General features: G+C 35.1%; 1 protein-coding gene across 1 annotated transcript; it reads right to left on the bottom strand.

Annotated features, from left to right (window-relative positions):
- Positions 1-284: 284 nt before the first annotated feature.
- On the bottom strand, positions 285-18230 carry LOC113491788 (leucine-rich repeat-containing protein 24-like). Its single transcript, XM_026868952.1, has 2 exons — positions 18078-18230; positions 285-2896 (listed from the first exon to the last, which is right to left on the bottom strand). The coding sequence occupies exon 2, from the start codon at positions 2859-2861 to the stop codon at positions 1110-1112; it is 1752 nt and encodes a 583-aa protein (XP_026724753.1). The 5' UTR covers positions 2862-2896; positions 18078-18230; the 3' UTR covers positions 285-1109.
- Between the last annotated feature and the right edge of the window lie 4742 nt (positions 18231-22972).

Genomic DNA, 22972 nt, shown 5'->3' with positions numbered 1-22972 from the left:
TTTTATTCAAAAGTCTTTACGACATTATGAACATAACAAAGCAATATATTTGCGTATGAATATACCTTTCAATGATGTAGTCAAAAATAAAAAATAATGCAATTCATGTTTGTCAATGATGACAGTAATATCTATAAATAAAACGTTGACAGCTACAGAAAGGTAGGTATGTGACGCATAGAAAAACTAAAATATAATATTAGTCAACAGAGTCGTGTATGAAAGTAATGGATCATGAAACGAACTGATCCGATAATGTCAACACAGATAATAAAACGGCGTCATTTTACTTGATCGGTTTATTTTCCTTTACATTAGATATTTTTGCTTTCAAAGAAAATTTATTTATAAGCTATTCTGGCCGACTCGACTAGGTGGTACAGCATTAACGTTAAAGTTATAAAGAGGTGAAAAACAAGAGAAAAGGGTCAGTCTTATGTTTGGGAAGTTTGTATAATAAACAATATTTTATTTACAAAAGTTTAGCTGGAATATACGGACAGCAACGGAACTTGAAACAGAATGTCTTCTCTCATTTAATTTGAATATTTCATTTTGTGTTACGTCACATTGTATACAAACTTACTCCAAGCAACTATGCTGAATTTAAAAATGTTTAATTCAATGAGACCGTCGTTTTTTTGCTACAGGAATAATATTATTTAACATACCATAAATCTTTTGAATTAGCTAGCTTTTTTGGCTGATTATTTTTGAAATAATACTTGAGAATAATACAGCCAAAAATGGCTTTAATAAATCTGTCCGTATATAACAACGTGTAGGAAGACGATTACTCGAAATACATAAAATGAATATCTAGGGAACAAAACAGGTAGACTAATCGCTCTCATGTCATTACCCAACGTATCAACAAGTTCACTTTAAATGCAATATTACAATATTAATATTGATAACAATCTTACGTATTTACCTCACAGATGTCACACATCGTCCATATCTTAGCGTTATAACTATTTACATTAAAATTAATAATCACGTCAAAATTATTATAAAATACAATAAAATTGGGGAATAGTCTAATTGACTGCGAATGTCTGGGTACCAGGTCACCTCAGCGCTGAGGCGTCTAGTACCAGAGGCCGGGGCTAAAGCGACACAAACTCTGGTGGCGGCGGCGGTAGCGTCAACACCGGGGTCTCAGAAACCTCCACGTTCTCGGTGCTAGCTCCGGGTAGCGACCAGGTAGAGCTGCCTGTCGCTGTCACCCTGGGACCCATGTTGTCATATGCGGGCACAGCGCAACATGTTCTATTCCGACGGGGTAGTGTCGCTCCACCGCTTAATAGGTCCGGGTACTTGCCAGGTTCTCCTCTGCCTGCTACTTGGACAGATATGAAAATGTTTCCGTATGGTACTGGTACAGCAAACTCAGCAGGCGGCGGCGGAAACGCACCTGGTGTGCCTTCTATAGTAATGTGAACAGGGTCAAAACCGCAACCTCTTGGAGGTTCGTCAGACATTCGTTCTGTCATCTCGAAATCGCAAGGTGAGGCCATATCGCCGATAGATCGGTCGCAACTAACGACTACAGACGCATCAATCAATCGCTTTTCTTGATCAGTAAAACTTCTGCTTGGAGGGACGGTTCGCCGTCGCATGTGCCAGCAGGCAACGGCACCGATAAAACCAAGAGAAGCTAATATGCCCAAAGCTCCAAACACAACGCCTAACAGATGAGGAATGCCAGGCGCTGTTCGAGCAGTTGCTGTTTGTGATCTTGGTAACACAAGGCTAATTATAGCCCTTGCTTCTCCCGCAACACTTTTAGCCACACACGTCCATTCGCCAGCCGCACTTGACGTCACATTTAAAAGAGTCACGTTAACCCACCTAACACTACCCGGCACTCTATCTTCCGAGTCGTCTTCGATGCTCGTTTCTGTTTCTTCCATATCGCAATCTACTGAACTATTATGTACATCTACACCATCGAAGAGCCATGATACTGTAGGTTTTGGAACTCCATGAACCCAACAGCCAAATGAGGTTGGTAGCCCAACTTCAGCTCTCACGACTAGTGTACTTGATTTAATTTCAGGCGGACACGCCATACTCTCACTAGGGACGAGCCGCCACTTATTTCCAGCTTGCGTAGAGGGTTCCACACAAAGTAACTCTTCTGTACCTAATTTACTCTCTAAAAACCAGTCCTTGAATTCACGTAGTCTACAATCACATCGCCACGGATTACCTGACAAAGACACGGTCTTCAATGCGGGCAGAGAAAAAGTGATCAAACGGAGGAAAGTAAGCTGGTTTCTACGCAAATCTATCGTCTCTAAAGACTTTAAATTCCTCAAAGCATTTGTGTGTATCGACCTTAATCTGCATCCGTCTAACAATAGCATTCGCAAATGCGGTAGTGGTGGAAACTGATCTGCTATCAGTGATGTAAGAGGATTGTTACTAAGCACAACTAGTCGTAGTCTTTCGTTGCCTCTGAATATGTCCCTTGGGAGATGGGACAAATCGTTGTCTCCTAAATCAACTTCGATTAGTATCCTTAATTCTAAGAACGCGTCGGGGTGTATTGACCTGAGACTCGTCGCTCGAAGATTCAGTCGTTGTAGGTTCAGAAGGCCAATGCTGGCAAACACTTCCTGAGGTAGGTTTCTCAGTGGGTTGTCATGTAGGTCGAGGACTTGGATATCAGATGAGAGAGCTGGCGGGCGGCGTAGGTCACCAGAGGCACACGTAGCTGTCTTTTTACCGGAGGACCATTTACAGCGGCAGGTAGCGATGTGGGCACAGTCTAGCCAGTCACTGGCGGTCCTCGCGGCGCACGTCGTGAATATAACGATCCAGTACCACCTGGCCCACGCCACACGCATACTCATCTCATTTCGACTTTGTGTTTACATCGGCGGACTGCCTGAAACAACAAACAGACGCGTTAATCAAACTAGATTAGTTAAACAACGGGACCTAAAGTACAATGGTTAGCCATCGTGGCGTTGCGAAATCATATTTATGTTTTACAAACAGGTGGCTTGCGTTATACTGGGTATAAAGCTTTTTGTTTCGTGTAATTTCGGTCAAGGGTACGATATCGTAAATTCCTCGAATTCTCCATGGTGAGTGTGGCCGTAAAACAAAGTCTTACGTAATTCCCATGAGTTGAAAAGATCGTAAAGAGCTTTATGTATATATTTTATTCATTTCTGGTTATATTTGTCAGTAAAAATAATGTCGAGTACATTATACAAAATAATGTAATCAGTAATCTTTTTAAAAGCACGCGTGTGTTAGGGATGTTTACGTTTCGTGTCAGATAGTGAAGGGAAATAAAACCAGAATGTTTTAATAGAATTAACACGTGCGATACACGTATCGCGGAAGTCTGTTGTGTAGTACGAAAATCTCGGTTTATTACACTACGTACCAGTTTTGAGTTTCCGTTATTTACGCATCGATAATGTTTGATTAATCTATCAAATAATTCAACTTAATTCTATTTCAATCTATTCATCAGTATTTTAAATAAAAAAATCCTCTCGAAAAATGAAATGAAATTAATTCTGCCATAAGTTTCATTAAAATTAACAGAGAGAACACGTATTACAAGGTCTATTTAAACTAAGTACTCCAATATATAAGGATGATCTTTTCATAACAACTTAGTGAATCCCTTCATCGGTGGAGAGAACACCAAAACATACTAACAAAAGCCATTATGTTCCGCTTGAGTCGATTAATCCCACCTGTAATTAAATTAGTTTGCCAACACATGATGACAGGATGTATTCATTATTGCAAACACGGGATCCGTCGTAGGTAAATAGAATAACTTGTAACATAACGTTTCATGCAGATGCTCCTGTTCAGAAGGGGTTTTAAAATATTGAATTATATCGATTAATATTTAGATATATTAATTTCATTTTTTTTTTGTAATCTAACTTAGTAAATCTAAAAGTTCCGAAGAAAATGGTCCCGAACAAACAGACAGACGGACAAACTTAATTGTAAAATAAAATTAAGTATATGTAACATAACACTACGTAGTACTCTTTTATACTCTGTGCCTAGATAATACACTCAAATTTCATATTTTATGTGTAGATTTACACATACTATATGTATTTGTGTAAATATATAAGTACTCAATACTCAAAATGTTAATGTTTAAAATTCTCCGAATAAAAGTGTTGATTTTACAGATCAACAAACAATTTTACATACAACCTAAGTGATTAAATTACGTTATCAAACAAAACAGATAAACCATCGTAATTGAACTTCAGCGTACTATCGGGATAGTTGGTATCTAGTTAACAAAATCTATTCTAGGAGCGTAGACGATTAATCGCTCGTCTAATTGAATTGGCTGACCACTCGGCCGACATGAAAGCTACGTCAACACAATCAGCATCTAGAGGGTAAACCTGACCGGTGCGCGGCAGATCAGTTATGAGGGACAAAGGAGGTAAGATCTGTTTTGTTCTAAGAATTAATTTCAACAGCATTCAAGAGGCTGGAGTGTATTGGCATTATAATACATATTATTTATTGTCACGTTTTTATACATTCAATTTCTTGTTTTTATGTTTGTTTGTTTTTTTTTGTCGTTCCGGTTGGATTTTTGTATCTCAATTTTAAGGCACATCCCGAAAAGCTAGAAGGCAAAAATTTTCAGGATAGCTTCAAACCCGATGATAATACAATTTACAACTATAAAAATGGCCGGGCCGATTATGATAATAATATGAATCGAGTGACAATTAAAAACGTGTCTATTTGGATTGTTTATAATCCATTAGTTTAATGTACATCTACTTTTATGTAATTTAGCTTATAAGATTTCAAACATATTAATGTAGCCCTCAGTTTTGCACCCACTCTATTGTAACATTTACTCTTTTTTTGCAAATAAACTCTTTAAATTTGGCTTTATCTTGAAGTTGCCTCTTTATATCGAACCTAAATAGTACAGACGAATTTGTCATCTTATTTTTTGAAGTTCTAATTGTAATCGAATCTATTCGGTTTGATAACTCACCAACCTGCTTTTGAATTAGTCTCATACCTCATTACGCATGCTCCTCATTAGTCCATTATTCCAAGGATCCAAAAAATATATTATTAGCACCTCTGAATCCTGCCTGAGTACATTCGCGTTACTAGTTTTAAGTATAACATTCCGATATGAGTGAATCTTTTTCTCTGTCAATATAGCATTGTATTAAGGGTTTCAAATTATTCATTCTAAATTAACCAGTAATTCGTGTCTAATCATGCGGTAGAACATCTTTTAACAGCAACTATTACAAACAGAACTATCTAAATTAAACAGCGAACGCCACAAAGAGCAATCAAAACTCCATAATCATAACTTATAATAATCTTCCTGGAAAATATAAAGTTTTCATATTAAAATCCAGTCTGTAAACGGGCAGTTTAAGTTCATAAGCTCTATTAGCTTAAACCTCGTCTATTTTATCGCTATCGCTTCGCCTGCAGTGTGGCGCGCACCCTAATCCGACGTCTAATGAAATTAGGTGGTACACTAGCTCGCTTGATGCCAGGAAGTGTAAACACTAGTACACTTCCTGCACTGGACCTGTTACGCAAATTAATTACACCTAAGGCAGGAACGTGTTTCGGTGATGTACAATTTTCGGGTACATTTTAAGGGCCATTTTAAACACAAGACCTTAACTGATGAAAATAAATGTAGGAAAAAAATATCTATATAACACATTACCTTAAATATTATATACCTATACTATACGTATGTCTTTACATACCTAGATGTATAAGAAATTTTTAACAAGATCCAACAGACAAACTATGACGATAGTTGTTGGAGAGATCGTAAAGAACCTTGCATCAAATTTAATACTTTTATCATGTAAATTTTTAATAAATAAATAATCAACCACAGAATAAAGAATAGTACGTGTTTACAACTTAATAGCTCAATTAATCTTTTAAAACTGATAGAAAATGTCTAAAATGAAGCATAATGATGCACTCTGGTATCAAAACAAAACTTAATCCAAAGTAAATATTATATCTGAAATAGAACAACGATACAGACATGAAAATAAAAGAAAACCGTATTTGTTTAATAGGAACGAGTCCATGCCTTTTATTTGCCATAGAGAGGGTTCCTTACCAATGTGCATGCATAAACACCACATCTGCATAATGAAAGGGAAGTAATAAACGTCTGTAATACCAGAAAGAGTCCGTTTTCATATTTTGTTTGTGTATGTACCTTTCTATACCGTCATTCTGTGGTCAGTGGTCGAATTTGTTTGTAGCATTTTGTGTGCCTCTGTCCACTTTTTGCGTCTGTCTTTGTATTGCGAACTGTTTTTTAGTTGATATGTAGAACATTAGAGTCGTAGACTTGGTTTATAATGTTATATTTTTTTCACAAAATTACTCTAAGGGCCGATTTTTCAATCGTCAGATAACTTTTATTTGACGAATCCTAAGTTTAACGTTTTGACAGCTTTTTTATAGAAAATATGTCAAACGGCCATATTTATTCCCCAGATAAAAGTTATCTGATGATTGAAAAATCGGCCCTTAGATAAATAAGTTAGGGTAGTAAGTAATTTTGTGATAACGCTTCTTGTGAAGTTATTTGAAGAACCTCGGGTGGATAATTCATATTGCAAAAAGAAACTTTAACGTACAGTTTTTTTTTAATGGCTGTTTCAAAGATAATTATAATAATAATAATAATATATTTATTTATTTTCTCTTCACAAAAGGTAGGTTAAACAATATACATTTAAATGTTGGTGGCTTGGACCTAACTTTGTGAGAGACTGGTGCCTGTGGTAGATTATCTTCAGAAGTAACAAATAACACTTGAAAATTATACCTAAATTACTACTTAATGCCGTAAACGTGATTTCACAAGCACTACTCTACTCTTGTCATAACATAAATTGCAAAATGTACTCCCATTTAGGCAGTTTGTCATGCAGCAACACGTAATAATGTATTCAGTATCTATTTGGGTATTCATGTACTCAAATGTTTATTTCCTGTAAATTAGATTCATCGGAGCGAAGGTATGGTAATAAATGTTATTACTTATACCTAATGTTGTGTCGTAGCGATGAAAAAGATATACGGCTGTCGTTATTCTTGTATGATTCAAATGCCTACATTTATTTGTGACAGAAGTAAAGGTTGAATTACAAAAGTTTACGTTAATGATGAAAAATAAATACTTTGATAATGTCTTTCATTATTATTTAGTCCTAGCAAGGAACGTCCAACTAGGCTATGACTTTCCACTCTTTTTCCGCATGTCTTTCTCATGAAACGTTTGAGAGACTTTAATTTGAAATATTTCTTTGTTTTCATTTAAGCTTGCCTTTAACATTTACTCAAATGTTTGATGGACGTTAGATAGTATAATGATGTGTAATCAATTAGTTATAAATATGGTTAACTCATACTGCATAGAAAAAATCTCCGTGAATAAGTTGAGATTAATATCTAAAGTTTGTTGCAAATATTCGATTTAAGATCCCAATATTTCGATTAAACTTCAAATACCATCAGACCGCTTGATGGACTAGTCATAAAAATAAACGGAAAGCCAAAAGCTACCGTATCTCAAAAATATTTCGCTCCCAAGGTTATCGAGCAAATGCAAAATATTTTACATCGTGTATAGGCTTTTACTATCTTTCCGATCAATGAATAAAGATGAACGAAGAGAATTCGATTTGCGTGCAAAGGGCGGCTTCGAAAAACAACAAAAAATATATCGGAGCCAATCTGAAAAACAAATCGCCAGCGGGCGTTTTAATGGATGGAAAAATAATTTCATGTCTCTGTATATCAGTGTTTGAAACGTATGATTATTTTAAATATGTTAATTTAATTATAAATCAATCAGAGAAAAATGTTACTCAATTTTCCTAGTATTCATAAAAAACATCGTTTATCGCTTTGGTAAGGCGGGGTTCCTTATGCCCACCCGCTCCCTCGAGGGACAGAATGGGTAAGTACTGGACTCTTGCTGACTAAACCTAACCACCGTCCTACTCATACGCATTTTTGGGTCGGTATATGGCAATGCGTTGTCATTCCTCATATACCGACCGCGGGCCAGAAGTGTTGGCCGGCGGCTCACTATCGAGTTAAGTGTTGAGACCTGACCTCATCCATAGCACCGAATAAGGCCCGCGTGATAATTCTCACCTACCCGAAATTGGTTTCGTAACATAATATTTCCATCATGTTCATGAAATATTAATAACAAAAGATAAATATGTATTCAAATATAAAATCGTTAATGAATATTTTATTGTTATTTAATATTTAATGCCTACGTAAATAAATATTATATCAATGTAAATTGATTTAAAAATTTTGATTAACATATCCGTACTAATATTAAGGATTTGTAGGGATTTTTGTTGTTTGCTAAACTCAGTTATCCATGTCTAATCTATTTGAATATTTTAATATTGAAAAATGTCTATATATTATGATTTAAAGTATCAAGCATAAATTAAGGCAGTAAAACTGTAAAATATCTAATACTCATATATTTCAATTAAAAAACGTTAAAACGTTAAAAAAGGTGACCCTTTAAGAAACAGTATTATTATATTAATAGGTAAACTGGCAATCAGTGTAGTAGCTAAGGGTTTTGATGAATACCTTCACTGCGCCGTCTATAGTCTCAGAAGGTTTTATGTCAAGATTAGAAGGATTAATGGTACAAGTAGGATATTTGTCTTGTCTTGCACTAGTCAATGGACTCGGCCTGTAGAGGCAGAATGATTCACGACTCGTGTCAAACCGAAAAAATAAGATGTGTGTTTTTGTTACGGCTAATGTGAATCTTTTGTTTTGAGAATTACTTTTATGGATGAATGATTGAGTATAAAGTTAGATAACTGAATTATCTCAGTGTTTACATTAAATGTATTTTTTTGTTAATACGCCCTTGAGCATGAAATTTAAAGTAATTCTGTTACACACTTTAAATTTTATTTCTGGCAGCAAATAAAACAACCATTAAAAGTAAATTTGAAATAAAGAACACAAACTTTGAATCACAGAAAGAAACCAAGCTCCTTCATTCACGCAAGTCTTCCATTTTCAAAAGTAACTCGAAATGTGCTCGAAACTCGAGAAAAGATTCGAGTTAGTCTCGAAGTCGAGCACACTCACATCATTTGTTCCACAAGCTTTAAAGGCAAATGCAGTAGCGAATTATTTTTCCACAGACTGTTGGCAACATTGTGTTTCGTAGGAGTTAGGAGCAAGTCCCCTTCAACTTCTTGAAATAGTAAACTATCGGGAGTTCAGAAGTTTACTGCTTCGGTTGACTTTAAAGAACACAAATACGGGTTAATGTTACGTGGAATGATGAATGTGCAAATTCCTAAATTACTAGGAAATTAATTTAAATATTCAAAGTAAATGTTAAAGATCTAATTTATGTGATACTTCTAGAGTGTATTTTATAAACTCTTTGAACTAACATATTGAAGTGAAATCACATTCCTTTTTTTCAACAGTCGCAAAACTGTTGTATAATAGTCAGTTTTAAAAAGAAAATTCAAATTTTCCAATTAATAAGTAGGTGAGTATAAAACATCGTATACTCAGGTATCCTAGCCCCTGTGAAATTAACTGAATAACATTAGATACAGAGAGATTACACATTACACGTTCATATCATTCATAACTTACCCAATATTGGAACTGAATGAAATATACATGTTTTCGCAAATCGTTCAGATTCGACCAATTTCATGCATCCGCGCGTTGATGCTCATATCTTATTTAAACGGACTTCAGACTCCTGGGGTTTGAAGCCCGGAATAAGTAAATTTGTTTTTGACTGCCCACGGCACATAACTTTGGCGAATGTTAAAGGTTTCTGATGTATGGGCTTGTTAATTATGATAATTATTTTGATATTTGGCCTGTATTAACTTGTAAATTGGAGTGTAGGAACATTTTTTTTTGTAATCAAAGTGTCAGTTATCCCTACTAATATTATAAATGCGAAAGTAACTCTGTCTGTCTGTCTGTTACGCTTTCACGTCTAAACCACTGAACTGATTTTAATGAAATTTGGTACAAAGATAGAGTTGACTTTGAGAAAGAACATAGGATAGTTTTTATCCCGAACTTTTGAAGATTTCTCTTGAAAACGCGATATAACCGCTTATAACGCGGGCGAAAAGCTAGTAATGTATAAACTCACTTGTAACTTTTACAGTTGAAAAATCCTATCAAAAACAGTTATCATAAAGGTCATAATCTGTATTTACCACTCAGGGGGGTCTTTTATGTTAAAAAAGGAAGCCGGAAGGTGAAAACATTTCGAAAACAACAATAAAAACTTTACCAATGTACTGCACAAGTCACTAACTGTCGTTTTGTGTCGTTAACCTTATTTTATTAAAACTTAGAACGCTTTTATTTAATAAAAGAAAAGAGTACTTATTGGAACAACTTGAAAGATATTTATAATTGTTTAGTTTCTCTCTTGTTTTGTGTTGCTATTAGATTACCTTTCAGATAATACTGTGACGGTTTAGTACACAGTTCAGGCGACATGTTTATTCTGCTTTAACTCAGGTATATTATTTCTTCGGTATATTTTTGATTTCGTACAATAGAGTAAAAACATGACCCTATTCCTGAAGTCCTGCGATTTTCCGTTTATTTGTTTGTCCGGCACGAGGCTGAATCTTAGGAAACCTTTAGCGAGGTGATTGATTTTCGTAGTAAATGTATTTCTAATGCCGCTAGAACATAGAATAGGTGAATATAAATCAGGACGGCAGACCGATTCGCACGTGACCGATTTTTAGATCCATTATCTTTGTTGTTCTTAGTTTAGTTTTTTTTTATGTGGAATGAGCCTTAAAAGCACAAAAATAATTTCTGAAACAGTTAACATATTCCTGATCTTAATATTTAAATGGGCTAGGATACTTGAATGATCACAAGACTTGTAATTTTAAAATATGTACTATAATAAAATAGGCATTGTTCTTTGCATCATCAACACAGGTTTTAAAACGTACAAACACAAAGACTTAGATAAGTTTTATTTTCTCTAAGATAAGCGAAGAAAAACTCAGCAGTTCACACGTGACAAGGACAGATCGCATGAGGAAGAAACTGCTTGCACGTAATTATTCAAGATTCCCCGCACGGAATAGAATGCAATAATGTGGTGTCGATGTGGCGTACTGATTTCCTCTCAAGCGAAATATTTGACATTATTCAATGTTGGAAGATGCTATTTAGGATAAAAATGTCTGGAGTAGAAATTCCTCAGCTGAGATTCAGTGAGATAAATTTGAGGAATGGTGTCATGGAAAACATTTCCATGCTTATTTCATAAAGACGGTCCACTGTTGAGTTTACCCTCAATCTTTGCCTGTGCTCTCCTGACCACATGTTACGGTGAATATTTACTAAACATGGTTTACTGAACCAGCTTGTTACCATAAGCTTGTCTGTCAGTGGCTGTTGCTGGGATTAAGGTGTAGGACACAGTAGGGAGCTTAGCTCTTGCAGGTGCATTAGCTAATCCGCAGCTAGCAGTCGGCGTGGAAGCCAATCCGACATGCTTGCATCAATCATGTACATCGACGATGCTCGTTGTCGTACACACCGCACTTAGTATACGAGGTTTTGTGTTTAGACTAAATCCTACTAATATTATAAAAGCAAAATTTTGTATCTGCAACATAATAAGCGTTTAATCGCAGAGTATGAGTTCACTAGTAATTTTATCCTTGAGTCTCGGGGGATTTCAGAAACATTCAAAACACATGGACAAAATTTTGTCGATGTTTTCATCAATTTTATTACATTGTTTGCTCACGGAGTAATTTAAATGAAATTGGTAAAATAATAAAATAACAAAACTATTTGCGGGTATGTAATGCCGACTGTAATTAAACTCATAGTGATGGCAATTAAAAATTGTTGAACGTTGTTTATGCGTAAAATTACGTTATTTTGTATAAAAATTTCATAAATACCAGCTACCTATCAAAAATAAATTAAAGTAACAACATTCCAATACAATTAACTTGTGGGTATATTATACCTACTTATATTTTCAAAAGGCTTGTTATTCACTGGGTTTTGTACACAAACTCACTCAAGCGCAAAAAAGGACTTTGTCATTTTTGAAGTTCAAACTGACTTCCTAACAAATTTATCAAAATCGTTTCCTATTCAACAATTTTGGCCAAGGTTCAGACGGAACGCGGAGTTCTTAGGAAACTTCAATACTGAGCTTTCGATGTGTGTTAAAGTAATCCCTTAAAAATAGTTAAATGCCCTTAAAAGCCAACGGTCTAAAAAAGTCAAGTCAATACAAATCTTTCCTAAAAAAATCATCTGTCTTCATTACAACTCTTTCCCTGCTAATTGAAACCTACTTTACAAAACCCCATTCCTTAACTCTTATTTATTTCGAGAACTTTAGTAAATCTCGCCAAGGTTAACCCATGACTGCTACGTTTCTTCGCCTCAGTGTTAAGTATTTCATTCAACACTACAATTCGCAGTGTTTAGACAAACGTTTACACTTCTTGTTTATAGAACCGCGATCGGAAGATGAAGGTCGGGTCATGAACCTACTTTACACGATCAAGGGGAACATGGAATGGGAAGTACGTCTGGTTGGATATTCTGCGTGATATATTTTTCACCTCCCCAAATAGCGGTTCTCAGCGAATTTCTATCCAGCTTGCACTGTTTTAAAAAGGAGATACGGTGAAATCATGTCATGAAGCTAATGTGTTCGTATCAATACTTAATAACACTATTAGTATTTTACGCCTGTTTTCGATACCTAAAAAAAAATAGTTTTACCATAAAGTACAACACTTATCTTAACTCTAAATTTTAGACAGAAAACTTCCAGAAAAACAAGAAATAACTTCTAAAATTAATGTGGACGCATTAATAATATTTTTTGTTTCCTTTTTACCGGTAAAGCTGTGTTATCCATCAACTGCCAACATCGGAGATCGCACTCCATGTTGCCAGATTGCACGATAACTCACTGCGTACGTGCTTGCCATTGATAGTTGAAACTCAGAAAGTAAGGAACGAATCCGAACTTGTCCAAACTTGAAGGAATACGAAATTGTGTGTCTATAAGTTTGTGTGCGAGTCGTCTAGTTTATGGCCCCGATTGCCGCAATTCACACGATTCGTTAAAAGTTTTTTCGCACGGCCTCATATTTTTCGGGCCAATTTTTCGGGTGAATATTTTGTGTAGCTTCAAACTCAAATCCACTTCGTTTAAGTTTTCACAACATAAAAAATACTGTTATTAAGTATTTTTGTTATTATGACCTAGCTAGCTAGTCACGATTTCTGGCTTGTTGAGTGCGAGATTTATGATAATTTTCTGGACACACAGAAATGCCCCTTACGTATGGTCCTTTGGGATATTTAATTACGACAACAGGCCCTACGTACTTTTCAGCATGCTAAGTGCAGCGTGCTCCTACATACCATGTTAATTAAAAATATTCCAAATATTCCTGAATCAATAAATATCCACAGCGTCTCAAATATCGTAGTCTCCATTTCACTAAAATATGTTACATCACCAAAAATTTTGACAAACCTCTGTAATTTTCATTTATAAATCACCAAGATGATATAAGATTTTTACAGCAGCTTTCTTTGAGTCCCTAGCTGGCAATAATTTCCAGTCACTATTCAAGAATATGAGGCTCGCTTTAAACCGGATCAGCATATAAATACAGTAACATTGTCATAAAATTACGAGAATTTTTCTGGCATTTTCTCTAGCGTATTCTCAAGCGAGTCTTAGTGGATAAGGTTAGTGGTGCCCTCTATGAAAATACTACGAAGCATTGTTTTGGGGCGAACTGAATCATGTTTATTTAGGCGGTATACCGCAGAGCTCAAAATAACCTGCCTCCTGACTTTTATATGACCCGCTGTAAAGTTAGCGTCGTCTGGAATTCAAGATTTTCTTGTAACATTATCTTTGGGCCCATGTGTATCATTTGTAGTGAGGTGAACATAAGCAATTTTTTAAAAGTAATGGCGGAATGGTATTGGAAATGCGATCTTCTTCAGAGGTCCTAAGTATCAAAATTCTTTCTACATCGGAATTTTTATTTTTATTTTTTAAAATCGACTCCCGCACTAAGGAATTTAATCCTTGTATCGGGGGGGTGGGGGGGGGTTACAAATATACAACTTACATGCACAAAGACACCCAGACTCAACAAGCATTGTGTGAACAAGATTGTGGTGACCTCAACCACTCGGCCGCGTGCAGCATGCATCCCGTGCAGCATTTAACGGTTGACAGACACTTCGATTGCCAGTGTGAATTGAACATACAATCATGCATTGTTGTGACATTTACATAGTGCGTTGATAATTATGAAAACTTTGTTAAAGATTTTACTAAATATAACCAACTATTTTTATTTTTCATACCCATCATTAAAGCATTGAAATGTATGTATTATTATTTTGCACTTATTAACTATTAAACTGTATTTATTGACACTATTATGCAAATAGTCTTCCTATAATTTTATCACCGTATTGGCACAGTTTCACGTAATCAGGTACAATCAATATTGATGTGATAATCGTCTGGCTAATTGGCTTGCATTGTCAGAACTCAAGGACGAAAAGCAATAACTATAAAAATTTAAAGTAGAATTCTCCAATAGCATATTTTTTACAACAATTACGGATGTCAAATTGTAATTAGCTCTAAAACAATTGAAACGTCGCTGAAATAATTTACATAAGTGCTAATACTTGTAGGTCTAGAATTCAAACTGAAGTTTAACAAGCAATCGCTCGCATGTATAATCAAACAACACAGATTCGCGTTTAACGCAATCATTCCCAGACTGTATGGAATTTACCAAACTGTCAAGTCATACACAATTTACATAGTAATTAAGCGCGACCAAATCCTAACTAGGAGAATGAGCGCGCCTCGCAATTGTCGCTTATAATTTGAGATTTTGAATGTTAAATACGTAAACGATTAAAGATTGTCACAGAATAATTTATTTGGCTGTAATTTATGAAAGGGACGGTCCTTATATTGGTCAGAATAAGCTTGGTCTAGTTATTTTTATAGTAGAAAAGTAAATCGCAATCCTCGTATCTAAGGACCAATTTTTACAAGGTATAAAGTACGTCTGGCTCAAAGGACGCGTTCACCCATCTATCCTGTTATACCTTTGACATTACTTACGGCTAGTTCGAAAGTCTGACAACTGAACTTTATTCTGGTACACTTGTTAGAGAGACAGAAAGGAACTTTGTATAAAAGGCATATTTTAATGCTATTCTGTTTGAAATTATTCGTTAAATTAGATTATTTCTGTCCGGTTCGTTTTAAACTATGCATTGTTCATATACAACTATGCCAAGCATCAAGTTCATCCCAAACTGTGCACTACTGAATATGGTGGAAAAACCAATGTGGTCTTAACTTTTTACTAATATACTTTAAAACTACAACTGAAATTATTTTCTAAAATCTTTTCCTTTTAGCTTCTCCGCTGGGATTGAGGAAGAACAATTTTAGAAAGCTGTTTCAAACTGGACTACAATAAGACCACCATAACTTTGCATTAATATCCCGCATTTCAGTCATAACGACTCTTAGTGCGTCTAAGCTTATCAATTCCGCATGCCACAATTACATGTTGCGTAACATGTGAATCGCATAACGTCCATATTGGCACGTCGCCATGTTGCCAACTATTCCGGGCGTCGACCTCTTTCGAGACGGGTTCAAAACAATGGGCTTCTATAACAATTGTGACATAATCTCGTTGAGAAAACCCTGGATTGTCAACTACAGCTGGTTAGAAAAATAACATAGGTTATCTACTATTTGTTTTTGACTTCGAGAATCGTTGCTGATTTAATCGCATACTGCTTATCAGTAAAAAAAATGTGCCCAGCAAAAGGTTAATATTTAATTTTCCAATTGTCTGTTATTTTATACATAAAAACTTTAATAATAAATCGTATTCGAAACGGCTTTTACATTAACTGGCATAATAAACGTTGTCTTCGTGTAAAGTTGAACAAAAGAAATCAGTAATTTAATATCAGAGCAACAACATTTTGTATAAAATATGGACAGAATTTTCCACTGCAGACTACATTATACCAAAGGCTGCACAAGTCTTGTGTAATTCGAAGAGGCTTTTATTTTGTATTAACAGTTCCTTTCTGTGTATATACATACAATATTTTTAAAGAAAATCATTTCTCAGTAAAGTCTATAATCCTTGTCTGCACAAAAAAAACTTAGACATTCAGAGCAAGCATTCCTGGTTCACACAAATGGTTGTCCTACACTAGGACCCACGACACATCGCGTACAATGCGTTTGGCATCGTGTCCAATACCCACCCCTCGATCCTTTTTTAATTAAAAAGTATAGAGATCAAAAGCAACGGAACGTAAATTAAAACATGGATAACGTTAATAAAATTACTAATCAAACAGAAATTGGCCTATTTTCAAAAGGTATGTCAATATCAATCAACCAAAAAAGAACATAAAAAATGTATTCCTGAACATTTATACACATATTTATTTTTGGTACTCCGTTTGAACTGTGATGTAGCCAATAATGTTCCTTTTGATGTTCTATTCGGGATCGCGGCGGCCATTTTGGCATTAATACAGCTGTTAATAACACGGTTAATCGTCTTGAAACGTTGTCGTTACATGAATTATGTATGTACGTCACGAATCGACTGTGAAAAAGCTTGACTATTTAGAATTGGATATTTCTTTCGGGATCTCTATAAATATTTTGGGGGTTCCGTAGATTTATTTATGAGAATACAGTCTTTATGTGTTGTGAGATTGGAACTATTTCCGTGTTTTTTGTAGCGAGTGGAAAGAAGCTTTTCAACGTGCCAATGATGTATAATCAATTTAGGATAAATATTTCTCGTCAAACGTGTAACAAGGGCATGAATCAGCGTGTACGGAACATCTAGTAAACTGACGTTCATAGGCTGAACTATAATTAGTCTGATGCGAGTATCGACCCGTGTCCCGGTGGCGACATCAATTTACAAATACTAAAACTGTATAGGATAACTAGTCCTTAATTTAATATTCCGTAAGGACTTTAAAGGCCAAATGAATATCTAATTAACAATTGTTGCAGTTGCAAGTTAGTCTACATGTATTTCTCGTTTAAACATTAACTCTAAAGTAATTAGGTTTGGCCCTACCCGAGTCCCAAAAGTAAATTATGTTGCAAGAACAGGCAGTGATTAAAAATTATTAAAAACTTTTTTCGGCAAGTACCTAATTGCAGAAGTAAATATATAAAGACGAACTCCTTAGGAACGCGACTGTCGTCAAGTTTACCGTTTCTGAGTCTCAACGGGCACCAATTAATCGAATAAATAAGTTCTAACAGCATTTTAATGACTCCATAAACTCATTTCCATCTCCCCTGATGCCCCAATTACTAGAGACTGGGGACTTTCCTTGTTTAAATGTACATATATATATATCAGTCCTATTTAGAACACAGAATATACATTGGAAGTAGTTACAAACAGAAAAACAAGAAAGAATTAGAAAACTCTAGAATTAGATTCAAAATTCTTGTTTTTCCTAAATGGCTCGATCCATTGTTATGAAATTTTGTGTACATATTTGGTAGGTTTGAGAATCGGACAACATTTGTTGCTGCTGGGAGAGTAGTCATGAATATACAAATTGACAAGCATTAAAATTGTCATCATCCCTATTATTCAATTTTTTTTTATTATTTGAACTTATCTCTAGAGCTACTTATTCGATTACCAAAAAGGTTTTAATATGGTTAAGTTCTTGAATGCTATAATAATATGTATTTTAAGGGTGATAGCTATAATATAAATGTTGTCTGTCTACAGTAAGGGCCGTGTAACTTAGTTTATCGTTCACTGCATCATAGGTCTCTCACAAGTTGTGCCAAACTACAGCCAACAACTACTTAAAGTACGTATAATATACAATTATAGCAAGAAACTTGAACTTACAATTTCTGATGAAGCGTTACAGATGTCCTGTGAGGTGCAGTTGAAGCGTCGCTCCTGAAACAATTCAGTCTCGTTACGAGCTGTTACAAGCGATTACGGTCTGTTTCGAGCAATTTTGAGCTAGTGAAGATGAATTACATCTATTTGGCTGGAGTAACCCGATTTGGTTTCACTACCACTTGTACTATTTGGCCCATTTGTCTAGCCTTCATTCGATAGCGATATATTTTTATTAGTGTAGGTGAATAAGTATTAGTTCTTTAAATGAAGAGATAATATAGTTAATTCAAGTTAGGAATTACCAAATTTACTTTTATCATGGGTTGTTATAATTGGGAATGTATTGAGATCTGTAATTTGAACATATAGTTTGAAAATGTCTTGAACACCAAAATGTCTGCTATCTGTCAGTTACTGCTAAATTGAAAATATTTCAGATTACTAGGTTTAAAAGTCAAGATACTTATTAAAAAAAATGATTATTTCTCTTATCGGTAATTTCACAAAAACAATGTAAAACCTAAAGATAGGTTCGATTTTATACAAGCCTAGTGCCAGCCTATGACCTAGTTGGTCCCCACACTGCACAGTTAGCTCAGTGTTAAGTGGCAATCCAGCTAAAGCCGTGGGGCTTTGGCTGCCGGCTTCGGTATTTAGACCTCATCAAAAGCGACTTCAAACGAGTTGTTGTAACAAGCTTGAAAAAGCTGAGCTCAATAAACTGTTTGCTTACTCCAGCGCGGAGCCAACGTAACGACTCTTAACATTTGAAACGGATCGCAGATAGTGATTTATTTAATGTATTATCTAGATTTTGTTTACACCATGATTCATTTAAAGCTGGCGACAAAATTAAGACTCGAATAAAAATCAAAAATTCATTTATTCAAATTAGGCTACTATGTAGCACTTTTTGAAGGTCAGATTACATTGGATAGCACCCAGTTTCGCCCACCCTTCACCGCTTCCTAAGTGCTTTTGCTGCGAGAGAAGAAACGGCGCAACAAACTCCCCAGCAGCACGCTGTAATTCCGTTTAGAAAATTGTTATAATTGTACAGAACAATAACAAAATAAGTGTAGGTGCCATGCCAAAAAAACTAAAATTTGAGGTCACTGTATCTAAGCCCCTGATAAAATATTTGTTATTGTAGTATAATAAGCTTAGTATTATTTTGGCACTGTAATTAAAGCAAAAATAATGTTTTTCATATCAATTTTGTCAAACCTTGAAGTGATATTACTATGCTTAGAGAAATGTGATAGCGGAACACATATCGATAGGCACAAATCCAACATAAAATAAACATTCAAAATATCTATTTAATTTAAAAATATTTAGAATTCCAACAAAGAATTTAACATTTGAAAGTTTTAATTAATTTACGCAAAGTACCTACGGCCCACATTCCCTAAACAGTTGAGTATGACCTTTAAGAACAATATAACTTATGTATGCTAAAACAATATTTAGTTAGTACATAGAAAGTCTAAGCTATAACTTACAATTTACCTCTGGGAACACAAAGAAACCTAACGATATAATCTAGAAAACAACTTGTAAATGAGTATGGTCTCAAGTGGAAACCATTATCATAAAAGGCATAAAAACTTTATCTGGTATACGACTTTGCACTTAATGAGTTTACACTTAAGTGCGATAATAGTTTATCCTTGGTTGTGTACAAATTGAAGTGTGAATGTATGCAAAAGGAGAATCGAGAGTTTTCTTTGCTCAAAGCTCTGAGGTTTTGAATCAATTATTTTTAATATCCAGGGCATTGAACAACTGTCGGGGCAGTGGGATTGTCTGAAAGTGTTACCGTGGCTACCACATTCGAAGGGCAAAGGAAAGAACATGGCTGGGTTTTAGTCAGTAGAAGTCTGACACTCCTTTACCGCTCAACCCAAAGCGGAATTAGTAATGCGATGATTTGGCATCCGAAAAAATATAGGTACATATAAGCTCCATAGTACATAGTTGATACGAGTATAGCTCTCAGAGTAAAGAGCAAGAACGCTGTCAACTGAATACTGCTTACTTAAGCGTGGCCATAAGTAAGGGAATAACGAATTAAAGTTTTTCAAAAAATGATCGACGGAAGTAAATTGTCTGCATCTTTGAGATAAGTTTCTAGTATTGTTTATCTATTAGTGTAACGTAATTGAAATAATTATTTTGCCCACATCGATACATCTCCAAAGATGTAAAAGAAAATGACGCACAGTTTCCTTGACCCTTATATATTTCCCTACTGTTTAGAATACTGCCTACTGTGATAAAACATTCAAACATTATTTGTATATACACCTAAGAGGCCTCACTTAACACCCAGCTTCATCACTTTAATATTATATTTCGCCCACATTTCAGAACTCAGTACGAAATAGAGCACAGTGGGTTCTTTCTAAAATTCAGCCTGGAACACAGGTGTCTAAATTATGGTCACCCAGGGAGTTACCTCCGGGATTACTAGTTCATACGATTAGATACATCTGCTACATTTAATATTTATAAGGTCGAAAATAGAGGAAATTTTGAATTCTAATGTTACGGGTAATTGGGGTCAATTTAAATTGGAATAAATATTTTGCTTGGAATTGTTAGTTGTTGTGAAGTATTATTTGAGTTGTTTATTATACCGCGTGTATTCCTAAAGGGGATTAGTTAATAAGCTCCGTTATTTATCTACCCATAGTTGTGGTTTGCACGTGTAGGTGCTTACTGGGAATTAGATGTGGAATAAAGTACATCGTTATTTACTATTTACCAACTGTTAGTTCGCATAATATATGTGAAAATGTTTATGTATGAGATCAAATACTTCTGTTATTCAGGTACCTATATTATTTACATTTAAGCTACAGTTTAAAGTAATTTATTTCAACTTTACCATTACGCTTCGAGTATAACCGAAATAGATATCTGCGAAAAAGATGAATCTTAAATTCTCCATGTTGAAGAAAGATGCCGCTATAAGAAGCATATAGCACCTTCTCTCTTTATCAACTGCAACAGTCGTACTTCATGCTCACACAGCGGACTGTGATAGCCAAAAGAATGCTGTATTATGATTTTTTTTTCACTACTCCCGGCTCTAATAATTTAGTGATTACGTTTCGCGGAAGCGAGGCAAAGGACGCTTGTATTCAGCCTAGCCGGGAGTTCGTCCTTGCATAATTTACTGACACTCCACATAGTTTTTTGGGCGTGTATGAGTATTGCTACATACATATTACGTTAAGGGATAGTGCGTTTAAGCTAGACCGAAACTGTGTTGAATTTAAGTTTAAGAGCTTCTGAAGAACTGTTTTTTTTTTAATGAACAACTATCGCCGTTAGTAGTTTAATCCTTGTGTCGCGGGGGGTTTCACAAACATCTAAATCACGCGCACAAATAACAGTTTGGCGTGGTGACCTCAACCACTTGACTATCCGTACAATCAGTAGTTTTTTGTTTTATTATAAAGAATATCGTAAATCAAACAAAAAAACTCTTCTCAAAATAAATAGCAACCAGCTGTTGAAATAATTAATGTTGGCTTTATGATTTGATACGTAGTTCTATTAATGCGTATTATTGCGTATTATATCATTCTGAGATAACATTATAGGCCATCTCGAGGCTTTTATGACGGCCGGCTATTAACCGCACTATCACAAATCCGCCGGCTATAACTGACTGGGGTTTATTAGTAGCCTCATATCTAGCAGATAACGTATATTGGGAATAAAACGTAACTTTAGTATTCAATAATCTTTAGACTGTGGTTTTCGCTTCAATTAATCAAGTCAACAAAGACCAGCTTAGGCCGGCCTTTGGTCAACTTCCGTATGTATGTTGGTAAAATATCTAAATATTCTGTCAAGACGAACGCCATCTCAGTCTGCCCGTGACCATGATACCTGCAAAGGTTTCGAAACGTCGGGAACTAAAATCTAAAATTAAACCGCGATAAAATCCGTAAAAGTAGTTTCATTTCAATATCTAAATAAGCAGTTTAAACTTTATGATAGTTTTATTCTGATCAATATAAAGACGCACAACGCAAGAAAAAAAATTATAGACAGTAATGTAAAGGTAATCTATGAACTAGAGATGTCACATTGAGATACTCTTAGTCGTTCAACTAGGGTTCAATTTTATAATTTCTACACATATTAACACCGAAAATTCATTCGACAAAGGTAGCATAGTCGAGCTTCGTAGAGTGGTCTAATTGTAGTGAGATTTGCTCGTAATTCAATGTCATTTCAAGATTAATTACAACTCATTAAAATAATCTAAAAATAGTCTAAAATTCTTACAGTAAATTACAACCCGAATTCCATTACTTTACAAAATCATTCAATAAAACTTGTCTTTTAATAATTTGTTATAGGCAATAAACCACAAAAATCACAAACAAATAAAAGAGCTAAAAGAAACTCGAAAAGCGAGATTCAAACTAGAAAAAAATAAACCTGACATAAAAATATCGCAACTTGTGAGTTCACCGTAACGTAGAAAAAAACCGTTTAAATGTCATGGGTGCTGAAGAAACAAACGATGTAGCCGAGAGGATGGAAAATTCTCGTATTTTACAGATAAAAAACTAGAACGCAATGCTTAGAGGCGAATGCGCTTCGGTTTATGACGAGACACTGGCAAAGAGAGCTGGAAATTATTACAGGTAGGATATCATTAAAAGCGTTAACGACACGGCTTAATATCTGAATGATGTTCAATCAAATTAATCAGGTAGTCATGCAGTTTTCGTATGTAAGAAGTGATGCAATGTGATAAAAATCAGGATATTTTGTGCGTTTAGTTAAAGTCATTGTAAAGTATACTGTTTAACAAACATTCTGCAATATCAATCGAACGTCGGCTTAAGTAATGATGAAATAGTCTA

The sequence above is a fragment of the Trichoplusia ni genome, chromosome 3, assembly GCF_003590095.1.
Source record: "Trichoplusia ni isolate ovarian cell line Hi5 chromosome 3, tn1, whole genome shotgun sequence".
NCBI classification, from domain to species: Eukaryota; Metazoa; Arthropoda; class Insecta; order Lepidoptera; family Noctuidae; genus Trichoplusia; species Trichoplusia ni.
Note: the sequence above shows the minus strand (reverse complement) of the source record. Positions and strands in the feature narration are given on the sequence as shown.

Bases quoted from the DNA above. Each gene is read 5' to 3' on its own strand.
- LOC113491788 (XM_026868952.1), bottom strand. From the start codon at position 2,861: ATGAGTATGCGTGTGGCGTGGGCCAGGTGGTACTGGATCGTTATATTC.